The sequence below is a fragment of the Pseudonaja textilis genome, chromosome 3 (genome assembly GCF_049901715.1).
Source record: "Pseudonaja textilis isolate UNSWEBS1 chromosome 3, rPseTex1.2, whole genome shotgun sequence".
NCBI lineage: Eukaryota > Metazoa > Chordata > Lepidosauria > Squamata > Elapidae > Pseudonaja > Pseudonaja textilis.
Window position 1 is genome coordinate 62,524,725 of NC_141992.1, and position 24,767 is coordinate 62,549,491.

The 24,767-nt window shown below is 37.6% G+C and overlaps 1 protein-coding gene across 10 annotated transcripts in view; it reads left to right on the forward strand.

The window, feature by feature from the left end:
* The window catches only part of ACOT11 (acyl-CoA thioesterase 11), an 88,970-nt gene that overhangs the window by 50,649 nt on the left and 13,554 nt on the right, over positions 1-24,767 (forward strand). For 8 of the 10 annotated variants that reach the window (XM_087929952.1, XM_087929956.1, XM_026707149.2 and 5 more), the window contains exons 3-10: positions 3,964-4,033; positions 8,809-8,869; positions 11,969-12,070; positions 15,720-15,855; positions 18,008-18,164; positions 21,131-21,250; positions 21,758-21,902; positions 23,970-24,025. In XM_087929952.1, coding sequence (XP_087786078.1) covers positions 3,964-4,033; positions 8,809-8,869; positions 11,969-12,070; positions 15,720-15,855; positions 18,008-18,164; positions 21,131-21,250; positions 21,758-21,902; positions 23,970-24,025 — 847 coding nt within the window. Of the gene's footprint in view, positions 1-3,963; positions 4,034-4,924; positions 4,943-8,808; positions 8,870-11,968; positions 12,071-15,719; positions 15,856-18,007; positions 18,165-21,130; positions 21,251-21,757; positions 21,903-23,969; positions 24,026-24,767 lie in introns of those variants that run through there. The other 2 variants (XM_087929958.1, XM_087929957.1) reach the window with 2 other exon arrangements.

Sequence of the window (24,767 nt, forward strand, 5' to 3'; positions counted from 1 at the left end):
ATAATAACACAGTGACACTTCCAAGCAATCAGCTCAGCCACCTCATGCTGAAGAAAACATCAATGATAGACTTACTCAACCTACAGGCTCCATATCTAGTCTTCAAGAACTTATGAAATGGTAGCAGAACTGGGATTAAACAAATCTCAGGGTGCATGCTGTTTAAAAAAAGGGCGGACGCTTCAACAGAGAAGGACCACTTCCTGGGTCCTGCCAAGTGACACTTCTTAATAGGCAGGAATCAGAGCATGCTACCCTGCCAGTTCTAACACAGAAACAACTGAAGAAAAGTGGCCACCAATTGTAACATGCAAGGAATTGCTTTTGCAGACCTTTTGCCTCTGTCCTAACCAGAAATTACAGAAAGCTATAATTGGATAAACCCTTGATAATTACAGAACAAAGGACCTTAACTCTTACAGACTCTTATAGCTTTATAAAATTTTCCTGCTTCTTCATTTGTAAGACAATTCAAAGAGACTGACAACAATGAATTTAAGTCTGCTAGTCCAGCTCAATTTTATAAATAATCCTGTGCTTGTGAATCCTTGAATATTATCATGCCACAACTTAAGCTGCATAGAAAGGTTGTCTTAACCATAAGATCCCTTTCAGATTAATATGTAAGAAAATAATAGGATCTACCCTTTTTTTTTTTTTTACAATAGATTGGAGGCATCCTTGCAGCTAGGATATGAAGGCTACAACACCTAGCTTTCCTGGTATCTAGGTTTCAAAGGCAAACTGTTTTGACTAGAGAGGTTTCCTTTAGCTGTGCTCTTTCTTGAAGCTGTTCATTACTTTTTTAAAAAGTGCCTTAAACTAGCAGTCACCACCAGACACGATGGGAGAGACTTCCATAAATTAATTAGATATTAGTATATTTCTTTGCCTGAATTTATTGCCATATGATTTCCTGAATAGCAATAGCACTTAGACTTTAATAAAAATGTATTCATTTTATCTATATCATCATTATAAATACCTCTGTCATTTTACTCTTTTAATCATCTTTGCTGCTCAACAAAAAAATGTACTGACACTTTAGTGGGAAGTAGTTAATGAAAAGTATTAAGGTATATCCAGTCTGAATGTCAAATATATTCTTCATATAACATGCAGGTAGTCCTCAACTTAGTTGTTCACCTAAGTTCATAGTTCACCTATGACCATTCGAAGTTACAACGGCACTGAAAAAAGTGAATTATGACCATTTTTCAGAGTTATGATTGTTGCAGCATTTGCAGGGTCATGTGGTTTACATTTGGATGCTTGATAACTGACTCACATTTATGACGGTTGCAGTGCCCTGGGGTCAAGTATTCACTTTTGCAACCTCCTGAGAAGCAAAGTCAGTGGGGAAACCAGATTCACTTAACAATTGAGTTAGTAATTTAACAACGGCAGTGATTCACTTAAGTTGAGGACTACCTGTATTGTTTATCTAGTTGTTTCCCTCAACATCAGCCCTGCTTAGATTTGCTGAGAGGAGAAAGAATGGCTACTTAAATGTCACCTGAGTGTTCAATCTTAGTTTTATTTCTTTTGCTAAGTATTCATTCAGTGAGTGACCATGACAAGATCTCTGTTTTGTTTGATTATTATATCACTCTTCAAGATACAATGTTACACTTATATGTAGGAAATCATAATTGCCATTATTTTGCCTGTTCAAGCAACTTAGACAGCCCCATTTGAAATAATTTACATTAATCTAGCTGTCTCACTTCTGTTCACTTATGAATGAGATGAATAAAACTGGTTGCAAAGGTTTTTCAGTTAAAAAAGCCTGCAAATATTTCATTTCTCATAATTTTCATGCTAGGCAATTTGACATCAGTTTTACAAATTTCCTGGGCAGGAAGCCATACTAATTTGTTCCTCAGCAAGGGCTTTTTGTTTATATATTTAAAAATGCTAACATTATTTTAGAAAAACACTTTCTATTAGTGTCTGAGAAGTTAAGAATAACTAATTTCCTCATTGCTGTCTGGTTTTGAAAACTTGAAAAGAGACTAAAAAGGGAAATAAATAGAATATTGATAGTTAATAAGTTTTACACAGTCTTTAAAGGAATTATTGAATGAACCTATAATAGTATATCTACCTGAATTTTTGATATGATTAATCAGATGTTCTATCCAGAACAATAGTTCAGATATAGTTTCTAGTAAAATTCACAATACAATAAAATATTATATTTTATTGTTTCAGGATCAATGTCATTACAGGGACAAAATATCTTAAGAAATTGGATTTTTTTTAAAGTCTACCATACAGTATTTGATGGCAACACATTTAATCTGACTTTTGAAAGGCTACTGTGTATTTACTAAAATATAAACTGTTCAAATATTTAGGGAGTTGAAAAACTGGCTGGGTGACTTTGGGCCTAGGCATTCTCTTTCAGCCCAACCTACCTCACAAGGCTGTTGTAGGAGAAATAGGAGAAGGAAGGTATATTGGAAATACTCAACACCTTGAGTTATTTATAAAAATAATAACTGTGGGAGAAAAAAATGAAATAAAAATAAATAACAAAATCATCTTATGTTTTATTACAGTATATTAGTGTCGTCAGTGGCCCCAATAAAACTGTTGAGCCCTGTCTTTTAAGCTCTCCTCTGTTTTGGTTACAGTTATTAGCAGTCTTATATAATATAGTAGAAGAAAGTTGTATAGGATAAGGATCTAGAGAAACCCCTGGAAAGAAAGCATTTGAAAGCATTGGACTCTTGAGTTTCTTTCATATTACTATTTAGTCATGTTGATTTTGGGACCCTTTCTAAGCAGTGATTAAACACACACATATAGTGTACATAACTGAGACAATAAGCCTCCAAGCTTCCTGATAAAATGTTCTCTGCTTTCAATTTCATCTAAAGAAACATTTTTATAGTTGTTGAAATTAATTATTTCCCTTTCAAATTAAATCTGGTCAGAATAGATTTTTTGTAACATTTTCCCATTAATTGCAGTTTTCCATAATCCAAATATTTTTGCGAATGTTCATCTGTAATCAGAGCCTGGGCACACCTCCTGTCTCTAAAGGGTTAGGATTGATTAATCCAGCTGATACGATTAGCTGGTAAGGGACTATAACCAAAGATACAAATCTCAGCCATTTGCTCGCTATTAAAATCTTTAACAAGAATTCTGAAACTGGCAACTGGCATTTGGATTACAGCAGAGAATAAAAGCATGCTTGCGCCTTGTACCTGGCTCTTGAATCTTGTGAGGTGAATAATGTCAGAAAGAGGTAGTGAGACTAGACTCCTACTGTTCTGCCATACCTAACAATCTTCTGAAGAGCAGAAAATATGCTGTATATGTGGAAGCTCCTCTTTACTCCCACCAAGTAAACTAAGCATTGTTAATTCAAATTGTCCCTTACAGTTTCCTCAGTTAAACCTTCACATGGCAGTTAAAAAAGTTACGGCTTTTGACTGTTCTCACATTCAATGTGATCTAACACATCTGTTGATAGAGGCTGTTTTTGTGTAGTTTCTTGTACAATTCTTGAACAACTGCCTGTGAAATGAAATTGGGGCTTGCAAGTTAGAACTGCCCATAAAACTGTAGAAATAATCCCTGTATTAGAAGAGGTGGATAACATTTTAGTAAAGGGAGTGTTGGAAAACTAGCAATGCATCTTCTTCTCGAAGAGAGCTGAACCCTCTTTTCAGATTCAATGGCCTTTCACCAATAAGCTTTCTGGGCAACAGAGTATTCACGTGCCTGGAATTTTCCCAGTCCTGTAAATCCTCTTTTCTGGAGAAGCCTTGTGAATTGGACCCCATAATTCATGCACAGTAGAATGTGTACCATGGAGCACAGATTGTGCTCTAGCAGCTAGAATTTCTTGTTTCCATTCTAAACCTAATTGCAATGAAGAAGCGGGGGTGGGGAGCTCTCTTTGGTGCAATGATGTACATAACTAATGTGGTTTGTTTGACTTTTCAGCTGAGAGGCATGCAGGCCGCCCTTGCGTCACAGCGTCAGTGGATGATATCTATTTTGAGCACACAATTAGGTAACTGCCTCACTTCCTTGCCTTTTGCTGTTCAACTGGCTTTTAAATAGATGTTTCCCTGGTGCTTTCAGCAAATGAAGAAGTAGACAAAATCTGTATCACATTAATTAGCTTTTTTATAGCCTGAATAACTTTTGCCAATTCTCAGTCATGGAGCCAATGAACAATATTAAGGGGAAAAATGTGCATGTGACCTATTAGTTAAGCAGGAGGGTGGGACAGTATTTCAACTGTGGTGGCATTTTACATGCTTAACTGAGAATACTGTGCAAATAATGATAGTCTTTGGCTTTTCTTAATATTGAAAGGCATTTGTATAGGCTTCTCCCAAGAACAGGAGAACCACAGGGTTGTTTCAACTGCAGGGGTCCATTTTGGAATAGTTTTAAGTTATTTCTCCAGAAAAATGCTTTCAGCCATTGAAAACATGCTGCCTTTGCTGTTGTGCACCAGACATTTAGAAAAGGATGCTTTTGGAACGTAGGATACAACTTTGATATTTTGCTCATTTAGGAGGAGCCATCATCCAAATATGGGATTCCAGCATGTTTTGATGATAGTGAGAGTAATTATGCATTTTAACAAGAGTCGTTTTCCCTTCTATTAAGCAATTGTATTTATTCCAGCCTAAAGGAGACATATTTGTTCTTGGGTCAGACTGTTTACTTATCTAGCATGGAATTTATTTACTCATTTTATTGGAAAACCCAGGGCTTGTATCAACAATGTCCTGAAAACGGTCATAAGTCTCATTTTTTCGTGAATAGATAAATGGTTGAACATAAGCAAAATTGAAATGGGCATTCCTACCATTTTGTCTGCTATTTTTAATATCTTCCTCATCTTTTTTCTCTACAGAAATAATTTAATACAACTTTAAGAGCAGCCTGGCATAATACTCTTGTAGGAGTGAGTTATTTCTTTTAATTGATACATTATTTTCCTTTTACTTGTTATCCTGTGCCACAGCTCTCTGGAGTAACATCCAAAAATAGATAGCCATAAGGCATAATGCACACGAATCCCTATTTTCATAGCGGAAAATAAACATTAAAAGCATAAAATACTTGAAAATATTTTTGAACAGGGTAAATTGGGGGAGAAAACTATTCCAAATTTAAAATATGAAGTTCCCATCAATAAATTCTTATTGAATCATGACCTGACATTAAAATGAAACAAGTTAAGGCATCTGAAGAAAGAAAAACACCAATAAAGTAATTGTTGGGCAGAACTTTAAAGGAAGAGACACTGGACAATGGATGATAGGGTGTCATTCGGTACATTTATCTGACAATAATGTCCTCAGAACTACGGATGGAATTCTGTTATTCCTTGATGAAATATTACATACCTTGGATCCTACTAAAACTGTTTTATGGAGCAGGGGTCTCCAACCTTGGCAACTTAAAGACTTGTGGACTTCAACTCTCAGAGTTCCTCAGCCAGCTTTGAGTTGAAGTCCACAAGTCTTAAAGTTGCCAAGGTTGGAGACCCCTGTTATGGAGAGTATCTTTTTATTGTGATATGTGACTTCTTTTCCACACTTCCATTTTTTTCTTCTCCTCCCACTTTTATGTCAGACAGGTGCTTATAAATTGTCCTTGGTACTCATGTGGAAAGAATGAAGTCTGGTATGAACTTTTGCAGTACACATTTGTACAGTAGAATAGGCTACTGGTCTCCTAACCCACTGGCATAGCTAAATGTCCCTACTCGTTTTCTGCACCTTCTTGATGTTCCTTGAGTCTAGACTCCAAAAGAAACTGACTATTTGGGGGCACAGAGGTGACTGCGAAACTGTCACTATCATGTTCTCTCAGTGACCATTTGAGTTTAGAATGGACCTCCAGGTGGTACTTATGATCCAATTCCATTGTCCAGGGGCCTCTGGTGATCATGTGGCCACATGTTGGGCTCTCAGAACTAGCCCACATTAATGGCTGTTTGCAGCATCTTTACATTCACGTAACCATATTTTTTGATGGTTTTTTTCCGAAAACAAACATTTATTTCAGTTTTTGGCAAAACAGCTCATAACGAACCACCACAAAAAAGTTCATAAAATTGGGTTAATTCATCTATTATTTCAGCTCTTAGAAATCACACAATTGCCAAATGAGGAGCTCATTTTATACATGTGTTTGACTTCCTTCTTGATGCTCTAAAATGGAAGTGATTTCCTTTTTCTAGGGTACAACTAAACATCAAAAAGATGACTCAGTTGGCCCACAATGGTTGTTCATTTTTATGCTCTAAACTCTAGAGAAGAATCAAGCTTCTTTGAGATGTTTTTTAATGATCAAATCATCCAAAGTACATTGCTCAGCTGAAGTACAATTATGGAGTATTACATTTTCTACCTGTTTGTCATATCAGTGCATTCCCTGATGTCAGTTGACAGAAATGTAACTCAGTTATTATGTCCTACAGCTTAGGCTTCTATAAAGAATCTAGAAATAGTTTCTCTTAACTCTGAATTTGATGTAATTTTATAGCAATATTTAAAAATGTGTGCATGTATCATAATTTTTCTGAGAAATAGGAAGGAGCACAGAAGGAAAGATAATGGCTGATTTTGTGTGTGCATTTTCCTGGGAATAAGTTCTGCTTAAGTGAACTATAACTACACTAACATCCCACGCTAACCATGCTTCTTTATACAAACTATAGTTGGCTTGGGTTGCACAGCAAATTAAGGCACAAGAAATAACAAATTTTGGGTTTACTCTGGGTAGAATCTGGATAGGTGAAATGTTATTTGGCTACCATTTTGGACTAAGTTTCTTAGAAGTCCCAACTGAAACAGGAAGAAGTTATTTACTAGAGTAATTATAATCCAGATGACTTCAGATTTGTTTAGTCTTTTAAGACCATACTTACTTCATTGTGGACTGTGTTTAGTGTGTATCCTGTTTTTAAAGTATTTACGATTACAGTAGAAGATGTTCCGCAAAACCTAAAACAACTCTTACACTGTGACAGCTAATATCTAGATAAAAGTGCATTGTTTTATGTTCCATTAATTCAATTTTCATTCTGTCCTTTGGTTCATATAAAACATTAAGTGTTTTGAATACTCCTTTCGGTTTCATCAGTAGATCACTTTTTGTTTGGCTTTTGTATCTTCCATGTATGCTCCATTTATGTTTCATCCTTTTTAAAGCTGTATAAGTAGTTTTCAACTTAATATCACATTTGAGCCCAACATTCCCATTGCTAAGTGAGGCAGTTGTTAAGTGAGTTGTGCCTCATTTTATGACCTTTTTGGCCATAATTGTTAAACAAATTACTTCAGTTGTCAAGTGTATCATGCAGTCATTAAGTGAATCTGGCTTCCCTCACTGACTGCTGGTTGGGAGCTATTTGGGAAGGTTACAAATGGTGATCAGATGACCCCATGATGCTACAATCGTCATAAATACATGTCAGTTGCCAAGCATCCAAATTTTGACTACATGACCATCAGGCTGCTGCAATAGTTGTAAATGTGAAAATCGGTCATAAGCCCCTTTTTTCAGTCCTGGTGTATCTTCAAATGGTCATTAAACGAATGGTTATAAGCCGAGGACCATCTGTACCTAACCTTCACTTGAGGACAAGATGGGTTTTATGTTCTTTGATGATTAGGGAACAAGAAGTATCTTGCAGTCTTTACTCTCCAGTATTCATGGTTGTGATGAGTGTAGTTATGAATGTTATGAATTTATTCAGGATTTATTTATTTTTCCTATTTATTGGCTAGATTTATTTTGCTCAAGGTAGCATTCCCTTCTGTTTCCCTCCATCCTAATACCGTACAGGGTGGCGGGTTATTCAAGGCTGTGTGATCCAAAATCACCCAGTGAATCTCTGTGGCCTCACCAATTTCTGTCTAACACCTTAACTCCTGCAACAAAATGTTTTGGAATGAAATATTAAAGCAAGTCCCAATATCATTTGAAGAATCCTCCTTATGTCTTCACCATTTGATTCTACACTAGGCAACTGAAAGTTGAGAGAAAGCCAATACTGGTTTGGAGCATTGAATGAAACCTGAATATCTGTGAGTCTAGAAAGATAGCCAAGGAATGGCACGCTCCTTTTCATTTACTGAGTATCAGACATGACTAAATGTATATTTAGTCACATGTGAAATCTTATCTCTGTGTCCTAACCAGTGAACCCAAATGCCCTGGAACTCTTGGCTTCCAAAGTCTTCCGTTTGGGAGAAAGGAAAAATAAAATAATATTTATCCGCAAGTCACCTGTCTGTCCAGAACAGTATCTTAATCCTTCTGTCCAGATGCCTGCAAGAATTACTTTAAGTGTGTGGGTTTTTAGACAGCCATTGGAAGTGACAAACAATCAACAAAAGAACCAATCAGCTGCTCAGAATTCAAATATGGCTCCAAATGAACAGCCAACCAAACGACCAACTGACCAAACTGGCACACAAGACATTTACAAGCTATGGAGAATAGGACAGGACAATTCTGTTGATGATGTTACCTTGTCTGGTAGTGAAACTTTCAGAAACTAAATTGAAACAAGCTTGGAGAGCAAACCATTCCAAAATCTAAACCCGAACTACAAGTATTTTCTATTATTTTAAAGCCATGGGAAGTGTTTAGATTCACAGCCTTTTTTTTTTTTAACAAATGAAGCTTGCCAGCATGTTTGTAAAATAGTACCTCCCGCTCAGATCAACTACATATTAGAACTACAAGATGTTTTCTGTCAATGGCATTGTGGAGAATTTTATCTTACCTTTCATTTTTTCCCCCTATTCCTAGGGTAGGGCAAGTTGTCAACATCAAAGCTAAAGTGAACCGAGCATTTAATACTAGCATGGAGGTATGTATCAGTGGTGGGATTCAAAAATTTTTACTACTGGTTCTGTGAGCATGGCTTGGTGGATGTGATTTGGTGGGCGTGGCAGGGGAAGGATACTGTAAAATCTCCATTCCCACCCTACTCTGAGGGAAGATTACTACAAAATCCCATTCCCCCCCCATCCCACTAACCTGCTTTCCAGCTCCTATGCAGGGCAACAAAGGAAGACCCAGCCGATCAGCTGGGATTTGGGAGGCAGAGAATAGATGGGGGGGGGGCCAGTCAGAGGTGGTATTTGCCGGTTCTCTGAACTACTCAAAATTTCTGCTACTGGTTCTCCAGAACAGGTCAGAACCTGTTGAATACCACCTCTGGTATGTATGCTTCAACACCATCTTGGGTGACTGTTTGCCTTGAGTTTGGAAGCTATATTTCAGATACAGTTTGCATCTTGCCCCATTAAGTGTCCAAATTCTTCCCTACATGCTTCTGAATTCTCTACTGAGAGTTGATTATATACAGGTTGCATCTTCAAGCCCAGAGGTAGACAACTGACCATACTGTTCCATTTTTGCAACCCCAAGGTGCTCATCGATGTGATGGCATTTATTTTATTTTATTTTATTTATTTATTTTGTCAAACTATTAGATAACAGATATAAATATAAACATGATTATAAATACATGAAATGTATATGAATAAGAAAAAAAGAAACAATAGGACAGGGATGGTAGGCACATTGATGTGTTTATGCATGTCCCCTATGTTGCTGTTGTTCAGTGGCTTTTCTCTCTTCTGAAGAAATGAGATATTGGCTGCACTATGATTACATTTTCTTATGGAAGTACATTTGAATTCCACTTGTTCCTAGGACACAGTTCTATCAGATGATCAATCTATACATTGGTTCAGAGTGAAACCCACTGCAGTCCAAAGTATGAGCTTTATTTGCTTGCATGTCATTGGCTGTATTTTTTATTTGATAAATAAATTATTCCCCCTCCCACTATAAGACAAAAAGATTGAGGCACTTGTTAGTCTGTAAAAACACTTGTAAAATCAAAACAAATTTTGTTTTATGAAACAAAAAGCCAGCATTAACAACTTAGCACTACTAACAAATATGGGAATGAAATTTGTACACCAGATTTGTACAGCTCAGAGTTGTACAGTTGCAGTTAAAATCACAAATAGGGGTGGAATAACTAAAATAGTATAAAATCATCATGCTTCAACCTGTTGCCAAAAACTTGAATTTAGAGGATTATGAAAACATTTCTTGGGAAGGAATTACAACATTGGGACAGAAGTTTTAGAAAAAGTTAAGACTGCTCTGTATCTGGCAGGTTTAGAGTCATACAGCAGTGTACAAATGTATATATTCCATATCAAGCTTCCTGTCAGCAAAAAAAGAGTTTTACCAGAAAGCATATCAGATTTGTCAATTTCTGCTTGGGGTGTTACCTTCATTGTAATTGAAATACAATTTGTGTATTGCACATCCCATAATTGTTGAGATTCACACACTAGCATTGTATATCATCAAAATTGTATCTAGCTCATCTAATTGGTCTTTTGGATTTGCTTCTGTAAATCCTGCAATTTAGCAACAACATTGCTAGGTTAGCATTTTGTGGAATACTTAAGAAACGTTAACATAATAAATGCAAATATCCTGTTTGCTCAGGTGGGTTGGGAGAAGATGTGGGGCTCTTAAGAACAATGTCCGCACTTTGGCAGGAAGTTGTTTCTATTTGTCTTTTTCAAGTTGAACAAGACACCCAAACACACACAGAGATGGTTGAACATATGTTGGCTCAACTTCAGTGCCTTTTCTTATTCTCATTCAACAGAGACACTTGATGGAGACTTAGGCTTATATAGCTAGTCCTTGACTTACAACCACAAATAAGCAAGGTGGTTGTTACGTGTGTCACACCCAGTTCTAGGACTTTTTTTGCCATGGTTATTAAGTGAACCACTGCAGTCATTAAGTAAATAATGTGATTGTTGAGTGAATCCAGATTTCCCCCATTGATTTTGCTTGTTGGAAGCCAGCTGCGAAGGTTGTAAATGACATTCCCATGACCCCAGAACACTGAGCTGTTGTAAATTCAAGCCAATTGTCAAAATCCACATTTTGATCACATGACTGTGAGGAATTCCATGACCAATGTAAATGAGAGTAGCAGTTGTAAGTCACTTTTTCCAGTGCTCTTGTAACTTCGAACAGTCACTAAAGAATGGATATAAGTTGAGAACAGATTGTATTTGCTTGAGGGTAAAAGAGATTGCTGTGCAAACAAACTATGTTTGGATAATACAAGTAGAAGCTCCTCTGCAGATTTTTTCTGTGATAAGACTTGGAGGTCATCTTATGCAATTTCCTGCCAGTTCAGGTATCCATTACTTAATGGTGGAAAAATCAGGAAGCCTGGTACTGCCAGCATGTTTCTTCTTACTTGTGCTCATGTCCTCTGTAAAAGTTCAGTGTCGTCCGTGGAATATAGCCTTTGGTTTCATGATGCTATCCTCTATATGGACTAGAAACTTTGAGAATGTTCATTGAAAGTGTGTAAAACAGAAAAGCAACACTTTCCTGAATACCAAGCATTGTGCTATGTCATGTACACAACTTGCATAATGTTAATTTTCCTTTTAATTTTGATTGCTTTTTTTGTAATAATACACAAGTGTCTATGCAGGCTCAAAGGGGCCATTTCCACTCCTTTTATGTATAATTTGGCTTCCTTTATACGTGAAAGGAACAGTTTGATCTAAGGAATGTCAGGTTTTGTTTTGCTGCCTCAGTGAACAAAGGTTTGTACAGTAATTCATTTGCTTAGAAAACAGTAGCAGAACACAATTATTGCACTTCCTACTGTCTTCTAAATATTCAAAGTATGAATTGCCCAAACTGGATTAAACACTGGAACAAAACAAAAAGGTGGTGAGCAGTGCAATTCCTTCAGGTGGTACAAAGTGGTCCTTTGAGGAAGGGAACTGTAATATTTTTTTTAATTGGTTGATTGGTGAAAGGTAATAGATACTGGGCTTTAAAAAAAAAGACTTCTCTCATAAAGAGGGTTTTCATCCTTTCTCCTGATGATGGTTTTCAGGTTGGGGTGCAGGTCAGCTGTGAGGATCTCTGCAGTGGTGAGCAATGGAGTGTGTGCAAAGCATACGCAACATTTGTCACTGAACACAAACTAACTGCTAAGGTAGGTGTACAATCAAATAATTTCTCTCACTGCTTTCTCTCTCATATCTCTCTCCCTCTCCTTCTCCTTCCCTCCCTCTCACTCATCTCTCTACTAATATTTGTTTTTATGTTTCTTATTTACTCCATTCATACAACTGCCCACTTCTCTGGGTGGCTCTCAAGGTTTAAAACAATTAACAACATTGTCAAAGGAAAATGGTAAAGTGATAAAATTTAATAACACAAAACATTGCACCAGAGACCACAACTCAATCAGACAGCAAAATTACCAGACTTTCCGGCTCTGTTCCTGAGCTAAGAACCAGGTCTCAGGGCCTTCTTAAAACCCTGATTTATTTGCAACAGCACTGCTGGCTAATGCAGGGGTCATCAAGATATTTTAACTCCTAGGTGGGTTATAAGCTCATCAAATTAAAAAAAATTAAACACACCCTCAAATGAAGTTATGTGATTCCATGGGCCAAACCTACAGTTCTCTTGGCTGTATACCAGAAAGTTTTGCAATCGACTTCATCCAAGATGCCTTTGATTTTTCAGTCTAGTATATCTCTGTGGTCTCCCATCAATTTATGAATCAGTACTAATCCTGCTGACTTTTTTGAGACCAGCTAAGGTGAACTTGGTGCTTTGTGTATACATTTCTGAAAAGAGTTCTGCAATACTGAAATAGGATGCTATTGCTCATTTATTTTCAGAATGTGTAGGTTGGTGCAGAGTGATAAACATATTGGCAGTGTGATTTGATTGATGGGGTGATACCAAATGAAAGTTGATTGCACAGTATTTGTAAACTATGCCAAGATTGCAACTCTTTGCATCTTTATAAAGCAGGAAGTCTGGCTATGATTAAAATTGTTTGAAAATAAGTATGTATAAGGTTACAATGAAACTATTACAGCTACATACAAATAACTTCTTGAAATTCTCTCCTATGTAGTGTATAGCTAACGGAGGACTCTGTGTGTGTGTGATGTAGTGCATGCTGCTGTTGCAATGCTGTTGCTGCATTGCTTCTTTTTTTCTTTTGATTTTTTCCCCATTTTTTATTAAGTAAAAAGAAAGCAAAATTCCTCTCAGAACTAAACTAAATTGCATGAATGATTCTTCAGTCTGCATTGACTTAGAGAGCAATGACAAGTAGAGTTCCTTTGGGGTCTGCCTTGGAGCCAGGATTATTCAACATTTTTTAAAAAGTATCTGATCGAATTGATAGGCAACTTATGAAATTTGGGAGGGTGCTGAGCGCTCTTTGAGCTTGGTTGTTTTCTGACAGACATTTCATTACCCAAACTAGGTAACCTCATCAGTACTAGCATCAGCAATTTAGCATTGATGATGTTACCTAGTTTGGGTAATGAAATGTCTGAAAGAAAACAACCCAAGCTCAGAGAGCACCAACAATTGCTCATTTCAACCCTGAGTTACAAATATTCTCCTTTATCGGTACTTATAACATTGGAAGGATTAGTCAATGCCCAAGACAAAAAAATAAGATTGAAGTGTAATATGGACAAGTTGGAAGATTGAGAAGATCCATTAAGGTTTGTCCATATTTTGGGAGAGAAAATGTAGGAGTCACATGTGAGAAGGGGAATCCATGGTCTGGAAACATTGCATCTGAGAAGGATTTAGGTGTGGTCATTGAAAGTTGAACAAGCACTGTGAAACCGCTACTAGAAGGGCTAACACAGTACTGGGTGGAGTAGAAAATCAAATGCATTAGTATCAAGTCATTATTCCTTTCTGCTTGGCATTGTGAGACTACACCTGCAATACAGCATAAGATTCTGGGCACCATGTTCTCAGAAATAAAGAGACCTTTACAGAATAAAGAAGGTTCTTGCATCTTAGGTGGGGAAACTAAGCTGGGATAAACCTGTTTACTATTTCAGGGGAAGCCATCAGCAAACCCTAGAGTTATAGATTAGACCAGGAAGTTATATCTAATATGTGTGTGTGTATATATGTACGTGTGTGTGAAATAACACTCATGTATCATCACAAAATCTCCAGAACCGTAAAGCCTACAAACTTGAAGTTTGGCACGTATGTTCCTCTTGACTTCTAGATGCTCACTAAGAAAGGATTTTTCAAAATGACCATCAGAGCATTAGTATTTCCTATATTATTATTAACACGCTCTGATGATCAGGAGTTCTACTCCCCCTCCCCACCTGAAAAGAAATCTGTTCCAAATGCAAAACACAAACAGCCCTCAATTCTCTCACACATTGACAGGACGCCAGCCAGATGAATACCAATGGATGCTGGTAGCCAGAGGCACATTTTTTTTTCTTTATTTCCTTCCCCAAAATCTTGCCCGATCACATAGTTTCATAGCGAAGCATGGGTATCCTGCTAGTAAATTAATATAACCAGGACCTTTTTATAATTCAAGCATCATCACTGTTATAAACATGATTTGTGAATTTAAAACACACTGGCAAACCATGGGGAGACATACAGAGCAGACCTCTCAGGATTTAAGTAAGCCGTATCTCTTCTGCAGGGACAGATTTTTCTGTCCACAAATTGCTTGGATGTGTTTCTGTCATCCCATCATTATTAATGTGTACTTTCATATGCCGCCAAATCAATAATTCTTTTTGAAGTTGCATTAAGTAATATATCTGGGCATACCATAGCCAAACTACATATTTATGTTAGTAAGTTTTAATATTGTGTCCAGGACAAGGCACGTCCTTTTTGTAACAAGAAGCAATTGTACAGGAAGAGGATTTAATTTTTCCAGGTATTTACCCACTAAGAAACCCCTTCATCTCCTAAAAGTGATCCTTGAAAATTATTTCCAATCTTCCACTCCATTCAAGAGAATAGAATATTGATTAGGATTGGGCATTGATCCAGATTCAAAGATAGAAAAGTGCCTTATAGAATACAGAATTTCAGTGTTGGAAGAGACTTGGAGGTCTTCTAGTGAAATCCTCTGCCAAAGCAGAACTTCTTATAGCATCCCAGACAAGTGGCTGTCCTGTCTCTTCCTAAAAGCCTCCAGTGTTGGAACATCTACAGCTTTTGAAGGCGAGCCATTCTGCTGATTAATTGTTTTCACAGTCAGGAAATTCCTCCTTATTTTTAGGTTGAATATCTCCATTTGGAACAATTGTGAATGCTCAGATAATACCTGTCAGCTGCAGGCCCATACACTAGGGGCTGTCTTCCTTTCCAGGCTTATACACAGGAGCTGTCTGATTCCAGAAAATGATACAACGGATTCAAGTGGGTTCTGCTGACCAGTATTAGGTACATATCTATGCATACTCCAAGTCACTTATTCCATTTTAAATCCAGATCACTGATCACTGGCCAGTTCTAGAATTCCCTGAATCTTAACAGAATAACAAGAGTTGGAAGGGACCTTCTAGTCTTCTAGTCCAACCCCTTAATAAGCTTTTGCAGATGGGGCGAAATCAAACTACAGAACCCATCCAAGTGAACAACCGAAGAATGTGGGAAATACATCGAGAGGCTATGTGTGTAAACTCTAAAATTCTACGCTCAGCTAATCTGCAAGGCGGTTACTTGATTACGTTGAGTGTAAGGCAGATTTGAACAGTGATACTTTAGACAAGCAAATGGTCTAGACAGTGAGAGGCATGTTACATATTATCTTCCCTTTTTCTTAGATAAAGTTAAGGCCCCTGGATCCTCAAACAGAAGAGGAGGAAACTGAATACAGCGTTGCTGCTGAACGTCGCCGTATGAGACTGGTGCACACAGATACAATAAAAGACTTGCTTACTAAGAGCCCTGAGCAGGCTGGTAGAGTATCTTCTAACATTCTTTCTGGGGGCTTCGGCTGTGTGGCATGGTTTACCTTGGCTTTATTTCAGTTCACTTCATTTTACATTATCTCTATCATTTTAAAACCCTTAATTGCTATTCATAAATCCCTATGTGAGGAGAAATTCCAGTCAATATTTAAATTGGCAAGGTGTTCTCCAGTTCAGGAAATAGAACTCAACCATTCAAAATGTAGAAAGATGAGCTTACCATTGTTGGCCATTTGGAAAGCATGGCATTCACTGAAAATTGGGAATCACCCATAGATGCTTGGGGAATTCAGTGTTTATGTAAATTAATTTCAGTATATTAAACTAGTCCTCCTAGTTTGTACTGGTGATAATTATATTCGGCCAGTTTGGTGTAATGGTCAAGGCATCGGTTAGAAACTGAGAGATTGAGAGTTCTAGTTCTGCCTTGGGCACAAAGCTAGCTGGGTAAGTTTGGATCAGTTTCTCTCTCTCTCTCTCTCTCTCTCTCTCTCTCTCTCTCTCTTTTTTTTTTTTTTTTACAAAACACATGCTTGTAAGGCCAGTGGATCTTCCTACCAGCTGTTTTTATATGATGAATAGTACATGATGTGCACTGGTTTCCTATGGTAAAAATTACATGAAACGATGATGATAGGTTTGTTGCTAGGAAGAAGAAAACGGTTGAATTCTGTTGTAGAGATAATCTTTTGACCATATTGCTGCTTGTTTATATAAAACAGCAGTATTTATGGTGGCATCTGCTAGTAAACATGGTTGTTAAGAATTCCATACGGCTCATCAATGTGGTTGTGATAGTGGAAAGTGCTACTAAAAAGTTACCTTTGGTTTACAGTTATTCAATCCACAAAGGATCACAGTTATAATAGGATGTTCATCTCTGGCCAGGAATCCATTCACTGATGTTGACAAGTTATTTCTGGAAAGTGAACAATGATGCCACTAACCCTGCTAGATGCCTTGGATCAGCTGAGCTGCAGAGCTGATCTTAATTGCCAGTAACTTTAATTCAGGAAGACCCCAGTACAAGAAGTTGCTGGTTCCATTAATTCTACCTGTTGTGCTGCAAGGGGTGGAATTAATGGGACAAGTATAGTAATAATGCACTAAATAGCAATAAGAAGCAGAAATTATTTTTAAAATAAATCTGCCCCAAAAAGAAAGCGATCAAACTGTTGACATGCAAGAGAGAGGCTACTTGGAAAGCATGGTATAGAAGAAGCAATAGTCATGGCTCCCTTTTATATTTTAAGTACTTTCTTGCTTGCTTCATTTAATTCAGAGATATGAAGCTTGAAGCAACACGCAGCCTCAGAATTCCGCAACAAGTTGAATCCAGATTGTAATTTAAACCTGAGAGTAGGAAGATATGCTTAAATATAGTCTCGTGCAGGTACCCCTAGTCCAATTGTATGCTGCAATTAATTTTTAAGTATATAGAAAGTATACAATATTTAAGTTGGATGCTTTAGGCACTCACGAATGAAGGTAGGTATATGTGCCCCAGGATAATGCTGCAGGATTGGATCTGGGTTGGTCACTGGGATCAGAGGTTTTGTCTTCCAAGCTTTCAGACTCATGCTGGAGCTCATCTTCAAGGAACTTCTCTCTCGCCTAGCCTTCTCTCTAGGCTAGAGAGAAATTCCCTAAAGATGTCTATGGAGATTCTTAGTCACCCAGTTCATGGTTGTCCCAAAGGTGCTTTTTCAAGAGGCAACTGGATTTTCTGGTTTTTCTTTGAAAACGTTTCGCTTCTCATTCAAGAAGCTTCTTGAAGAAGCTTCTTGGATGAGAAGCAAAACGTCTTTAAAGAAAAAGAAAGAAAGTCCAGTTGTCTCTTGAAAAACCACTTTTGGGGCTTTCCTGAAGATGGGTTCCAATATCAGTCTGAAACCTTGAAAGATAAAACCCCTGGTCCCAATGACCGACTCAGATTGGATCCTGCAGCTTTAGATTATACTGACTGCTTGCTGTGTATGACAACAGGTCGACAGCAGTTTCTCTCTCCACCAGGTGAAGCTTACATATACTGGAGTTGGAGGATAAAAGAAGAGACCTGAGCATTACTTTAAGTGGCTACCTGAGAAGGTTGCTCCTGTGAAGATACACCTCTGATGGAGTGCATCTTTTTCCTCTCATAGGTCCCGAGAACAGAGAATGCAATGTGACCATACCTGCTGAAAAGACCAGAGTGGAAAGCGTGGAACTCATTTTACCTCCACATGCCAACCATCAGGGAAATACATTTGGTGGGCAGATTATGGCGTGGATGGAAAATGTGGCCACAATATCGGCAAGGTAGGTGCTTGCATCTTGCTGAAGGGAAAAATGAAATGATGGTGGTTGCTTGAAATCTGGGTTTATATGTAATTAGGACTGAGTTAGAGTTAAATGGATGGATTTACTGCCTGCTTTCTTCACTGAGGGATTCCCATTTCATTATATGTTGATGATAAAGACATTTTCATATGGCACACTTTCAAAATTACTATACAGGAAGTATGGGACATATTGCCTTCTGGAACTTGTTATTTTTAGCATTAAAAACCCAAATACATATATATAGGTAGCCTTCAACCTGATACCATAATTGAGTCTGAAATTACAGCTGTAAGACATACCAGTTGTTAAGTGAGTCATCACGTGACCAATTGTGATTTTACGCCTTTTTTTCTTTTTGATACAGTCATTTAGGGAACACAGCGATTATAAAGTGAACACTACAGTTGTTAAGTAAATCCCCTGGTCATTGAGCAAACCCACTGTAGACTCCAGTTTTCAGCAAGAAAAGCATAAATCAGTGTCACATGATTTATAGGACTTTGCAAATAGCTGTAAATATAGGCTGGTTGTCAAGCCCCTAAAATATAATCACATGACCGCAATGTCAGAACTTTGAATCTGAGTCATAAGTACTTTTTTTTGATCCATCATAACCTGAGACAGTCATTAAATGACTGGTTGTTAAGTGAAGACTATCTGCAAAACTCAGTGGTGAACTAGGGATTGTCGTGGTCATTGTTCTCAGATTAATAAACCTTTTCATACTTGTAGAATAAGTCTGTCTATACATGCACTGTAAGTTTTTCTAATATAAGACAAAGAAGGGCAACTGGAGTCATTAATATTGTCAGTAGAAAGAATATTGAGTTGTTGTTTTTTTGGAGTAGAACAATATTGAGGTTAACCAACTACTGGTTTTCTTCACACTTTATGAAAATTGGGGGCAACCTATAGAAATTAATAATTTACCCAAGATACAAGCACTGCATTTGAAGTCCACTGAAGGTTGAAAGCAATAACAGACTTATATACTGCATCATAGGGCTTTATAGCCCTCTCTAAGCGATTTACAGAGTCAGCATGTTGCCCCCAACAGTCTGTTTCCTCATTTTACTCACCTCAGAAGGAAGGAAAGCTGAGTTAACCTTGAGCCAGTGAGATTTGAATTGCCAAATTGCAGGTCAGCAGACGTAGCCTGCAATATGCGTTCTAACCACTGTGCTACTACGGCTCTTATAGCTCTGATAACAGTTATCCCAATGATAGCAATGTGGAAACATTTGATAAATGATCTGTATTGGTTTGTTAGGCTTGATGTCTCGCTGACTGCCAGGTTGAGTGAACGTGTAAACAGAAATGAGAGAATTGGCGCAGGGTTTAAGAAGGCAGATGGACTATAATCTGGATGATATTAGGCTATTGTGATCACAAGAGACGTCCATGCACCATCAGACAAATCTGGGACAGATTTCGGGATTATGATACATAACTTTTATTTGGAAATATGCTGTGTCCACAACAGTCTGATTGTTGAGATAATAAATGGTATCATTGAATTTTGGACTGTGACTTAATATTATGAAGTTTTCTTAAAATCAATAGGTAGTATTAGAATAATTTTTCACAATTTCTAGATTTGTCAGGAGGCATGAAAATAAGGGGAAAGTATTGGACCGAAATCAATTCTTGATTGGCCAGTTTATTATCATTATTTCCTGATCCTATACATCTTCCATTCTTGCTTCAGTAGTAATAGGGTTTATTTTTCCTAATTGGATAAAAAAAGAATTGGGAGGAAGTGTATATTGTCTGTAATTTGTAAAAAAAAAAAACCTACAGTCTTGAAGGAAATTTATTGTCCAGTCATTGAAAGAGGATAGGAAGAAAGGCAAGATTAGCCTCTGTGCGAATTTGAAAAATGGATGATACGGTCCTTTGTAAAGTTTGGAATTATAATTTCTTATACCATTCAAATAAATCCACATTTAAGGCCACATTTGCAAGTATATGTTGCCTTATGTTTACCTGCAGTTGATCTGGTGTAATTGTTTAGCATTTTCCACTGCACCTGATTTACATTTAACTATTGAGGTAACAGTACTAATATGCTCTAATTCTATCTTGAATTTATTTGAGTGGTTTTCACATCCCCTCAGTTTGTTTGGTGTTGAACTATGCAGCTGGAACAATTTTGTTCTCCTCTCTTTCTGCAATTTTCGTAAAGCTAATGAAAGCAAGAGGTTAATTTCCAAGGATAATGGTGATGCACCTTTATGAATTGGCTAATAAATTTTCCTTAGTTATTATCAGATCAAGGCAGAGATATTTTTAAGTGTGATTCTGGTAGAGACACATTGGAATTTCATTGGGACAGCAGGAAACACATTCCTTCTCAAGAGATGCTGATTTTTCTACTTCCAAAGCTAAATTCTGTCCTTTTTGTGAAGGAAAACAGAAGCTACCTTAGCCTAGCTGTTTTAGAAATTCACTTCCTTCCATACTGACTCATCTTTTAGCATGCATTCTTCTTCACTCCCTTTTTCTTGAAGCTCTGAAACTGCCAGATTGTCTTTCATTCTTATTAGTGACAGACTAGCTGTTTCCCTTTAGATGGCGATGTGTCTCCATTAATTCTGGGAATTTGGACGATCATTACCTGGAAAAGATGGAAAAGAGAAATTCAGTCTGTCCTTTGCAGCTTTCCCACATTCTCTCTCTCTGTCATTGCTCGGGCATCCGGAGTACCTTTTCAACTGGCAGATAGCCTTTCTCACAACAGGCCAGTTGATAAATCTAGCTCGGGCATGGTTTGACACTTGTAGTGTAACAGTAAACTTGGGTTAATTTATAACTTCCATCTGAGCTGTTGCTGATTGGCAAACAGTATTTAAATAGTTTGTTCAGCAGCACATGCATTACAGCTAGATGGACGGTGTTTATAATGTGATCAAACTCGATTCTATTTTTCTATGTTCTTCCAGCCGATTGTGCAATGCCTATCCCACCTTGAAGACAATTGAAATGTTCCAGTTCAGGGGACCATCCCAAGTTGGGGATCGCCTTCTGTTCAAGGCCATTGTTAACAATGCATTTAAGAACAGGTATGTCTTCCTGCCATTGTTCTAATCTAGAGCTAAGTGGATTTGGTCCGGAAATCAGTAGAAATTTGATGGAGTTGCATATATTAAACCATTTGATGATCTACTCTAATAAATGCAAAAGCATTGAAGAGGAAGGTTGAAAGAGGAGGGTAAGAAATCGCTCATTTATTCGCCTCACTTATTCTTATATTAGCTACAATTCGAAACAATCTCAATATAGAACACTGTGGTTTGCCAATGTCTGGAAAGCCATAAGCCCTTATTTCATGAATGGATAACTTCTAAAATTTGCTGACATCTTTAAAATAAATAGAAAGATAGATCTAAGCACATTAAAAATATAATGTGTATTCTTTAGAAAGCGTTTTGAAATTAATTCAAGAAATAGTTAATCAAAATGGCCTAGAATTCATTCTAACAGGTCGTAACATCGTATACAGTGTGATCTCAACAGATTTTGTGCATGCAATTACTTATTTGCTCATTTTAAAATGTTCTTAATTGCAGCATGGAAGTTGGGGTGTGTGTCGAGGCCTATCGAAATGAAATGGAACTCAAGCAAAGACATATAAATAGCGCTTTCATGATTTTTGTGGTCTTGAATGAAAATCGTCAGCCCCGTATACTTCCAGTGCTGAAGCCAGAACCAGGGGTAAGAAAATGAAAATGGTGTTGCACGGCTTTGAAATTACACTGGTAGCCCAGAATGGTGTATGACTCAAGGATATTTGTAGTGCAAATTCAATTTCCAGTTTGGGAACCACCTTAAAAAACACGATACACCTGGAGGAAAATGAATGAGAATTGTGAGTGAAGGTAGGAATGGACATTTGAAAGCTCACACTCTCCCCAAGTTTTGGGTGGAGCCACAGAATTCTCTTAAATTAAAAGTTGACATTGAACTGTGACTTTTAATATGATAGCAAGGAAAACTATTCAATACAGATAGTCCTCAACTTACAACAGTTCATTTAGTGACTGTCCAACGTTACAACGGCACTGAAAAAAGTGACTTATGATCATTTTTCACACTTAGGACCCTTTTGGCATTCCCATGGTCAATCTGGACGCTTGGCAACTGTCTCATATTTATGAGGGTTGCGGTATCCTGGGGTCATGTGGTCACCTTTTGCAACCTTCTGACAAGCCAAGTCAATGGGGAAGCCAGGCTCACTTAACGTCCCATGTCTCCAACTAAACTGCAGCGATTCACTTAACGATTGTGGCAAGAAAGGTTGTAAACTCAACAAATGTCTCACTTAGCAACAGAAACGTTGCGCTCAGTTGTGGTTGTAAGTCTAGAACAACCTGTATGTATGAAGTAATTAACTGCATTTAGTTATTTTTGACCCACTTATTTTGTTCTGCTTGGTGAAATATAGTGCTTGCCATGGCACTTGAAGATTTAAGAGTAGCTTGTGCCCTAAGAAGATTCAAGTATGTTACTGCTAAGCTGAAGTTTCAGTTGCATAGTAGACAGAATCCTAGGACTTCTGATGTTTCTAGCTTTAGATTTAAAATATGCTGTTGTTTCACTGTGTCAATCCTAAATGTGGTCGGCTGGTACTTTTGCTCACTCGTGTGCAAATCCAGGCAGCTGAGTTAATTCAGGAACCCATAGCTAGATTAAGCCGAATTAGTAGGCTACACAAGCACAGCCTATATGTCTTTGGATTTACTTTGTTTTTCCTCTATTATTACTTTGCTATAAACAACAGTTAATATATGTATAGAGTTGGTGGAACATAGTGAGATGAATCTAACTAAATCAATGAGGAAAATACAGCAATACTGTTTGTACCTCACTACAATAAGTGCCCTATATAGAAGCAGCCTTGATTAGCTAGTAGGGTTTTTTTTTAATGTATGGCTGTGTTTTTTCCCTTTGGAGTCTTCCTTGGTTGGTTATACTTGTAATCCTTCAAGAGTTATTTTTCCCCAAGGCAAAGATGCTTCTAGTCTGCCTCCAATAGAATGGCTGTATTTGCTATGTTCACTTGGGAGCAGCGTTGGGAAGACCAATTGGGAAGAATTGACTCATAAAATTCATAAACAGACCGAAAGAGACCAATAGAAGAGAATAATTGTAGCTTAGGGTTGAACTGTGGGGTCCTTGGTGCTCTCTGAGCTTGGTGGTTTTCTTGCAGACATTTCACTACCAAGTAAGATAATATCATCAGTGCTCTGATGATGTTATCTAGTTTGGCAATGGAACAACTGCAAAAAAAGCCACCAAGCTCAGAGAATACTAAGGACCCCACAGATTGAAAGCGAAATAGGATGAAGTATTTTAAAAGAGGGAACTGCAAACACTGAATACAAACCTTCCTCCTTTAACGTTTGATTGCAGATCCCACCAATATTTACTGAATCGGGTTCTTAGTAAAACAGTGCCAGTCTCAGTGAGTGACTTATAAGAGCCATCCACAAAGCCTCGCTAGATTCTCTCACCCGACTAACTGCTATGGTTTTGAATAGACAAGAACATAGTGAGGCTTTAATTAAACAGAAGGGTCAAGTGAAGAGGGCATACCGTGCATAGATCCAGCTTCCTTGCGAAATCTATAATGCTGGGAAAGGGGAAAGAGAAGAAAAGGAAGTAGAGGCAACCAGCGGAAAGCTGGATGGACTTGATTACAGAGGCAAAAGTTTCACCATAAGGAGACCTGAAGAGGCAGCATGCATAATGTAATCCGTTCATTTTATTTCCCTTTAACAGGATGGAGAAAGACGGTTTAAAGAAGCTAGCGCAAGGCAAAAAATTAGACTAGACAGGTTGGTAAAACATTTTCTTACTCTTTCAGCACTCTTCCTGCCCTACAGCTCTACCCCTGTTAAGTGAAAGGGAGACTGTAGAATTTTAATTACTGAATGTATGATTTTTTTTTTCCTCTTGCACATTTGTAGGATAGAATTATGTGCATATTTAGGAGGATGAAATAGTTTATGTATAACTAAATCTTCCTACCTATAGGTTTCATACTCAGACTTGCCAGTGAGTTAAACCCCCATCCCCACCCACCAACCCTCAGGGAAGTGGAGGCTGAGTGTTAGAGTCGTGCACACTTCACAAATGATTTGGAAGAAGTGCTTGAGACCTAGTACAAACACAGCACTTGGCTGCTCTTCATTAAACGAAACAGGAAGTCTGGGTTTTTTTTCCCCAGACTTCCACTGAGCCTGACAAAAAAGAGGCTGCTGCTTTAAGGGCCATCTGAATGGATTCTTTAAGACAAGGGCAAGTTTTGTTTTACAGGCTCACCCATACTCCTGAAAAGAATTGGGGGCTGCTTTAATGAGTAGCAGCATGGCTTTGTGAGAATTCCACAGGAGACAGATTTTTGTGTTTTTTGCTTTTCTGCTTAGATTCAACTTAGTGGACTTGGGATGCATTAGCTGGATATTTCATTTGGATGCTGCCTGCAATTAATGTTTGTTTGGTACTTCCAAAATAGTCCAGTTAGTTTTTGCTTTGTTGTATGTATTAGTATTATTTCTTCTGTGCATGTAATGGATC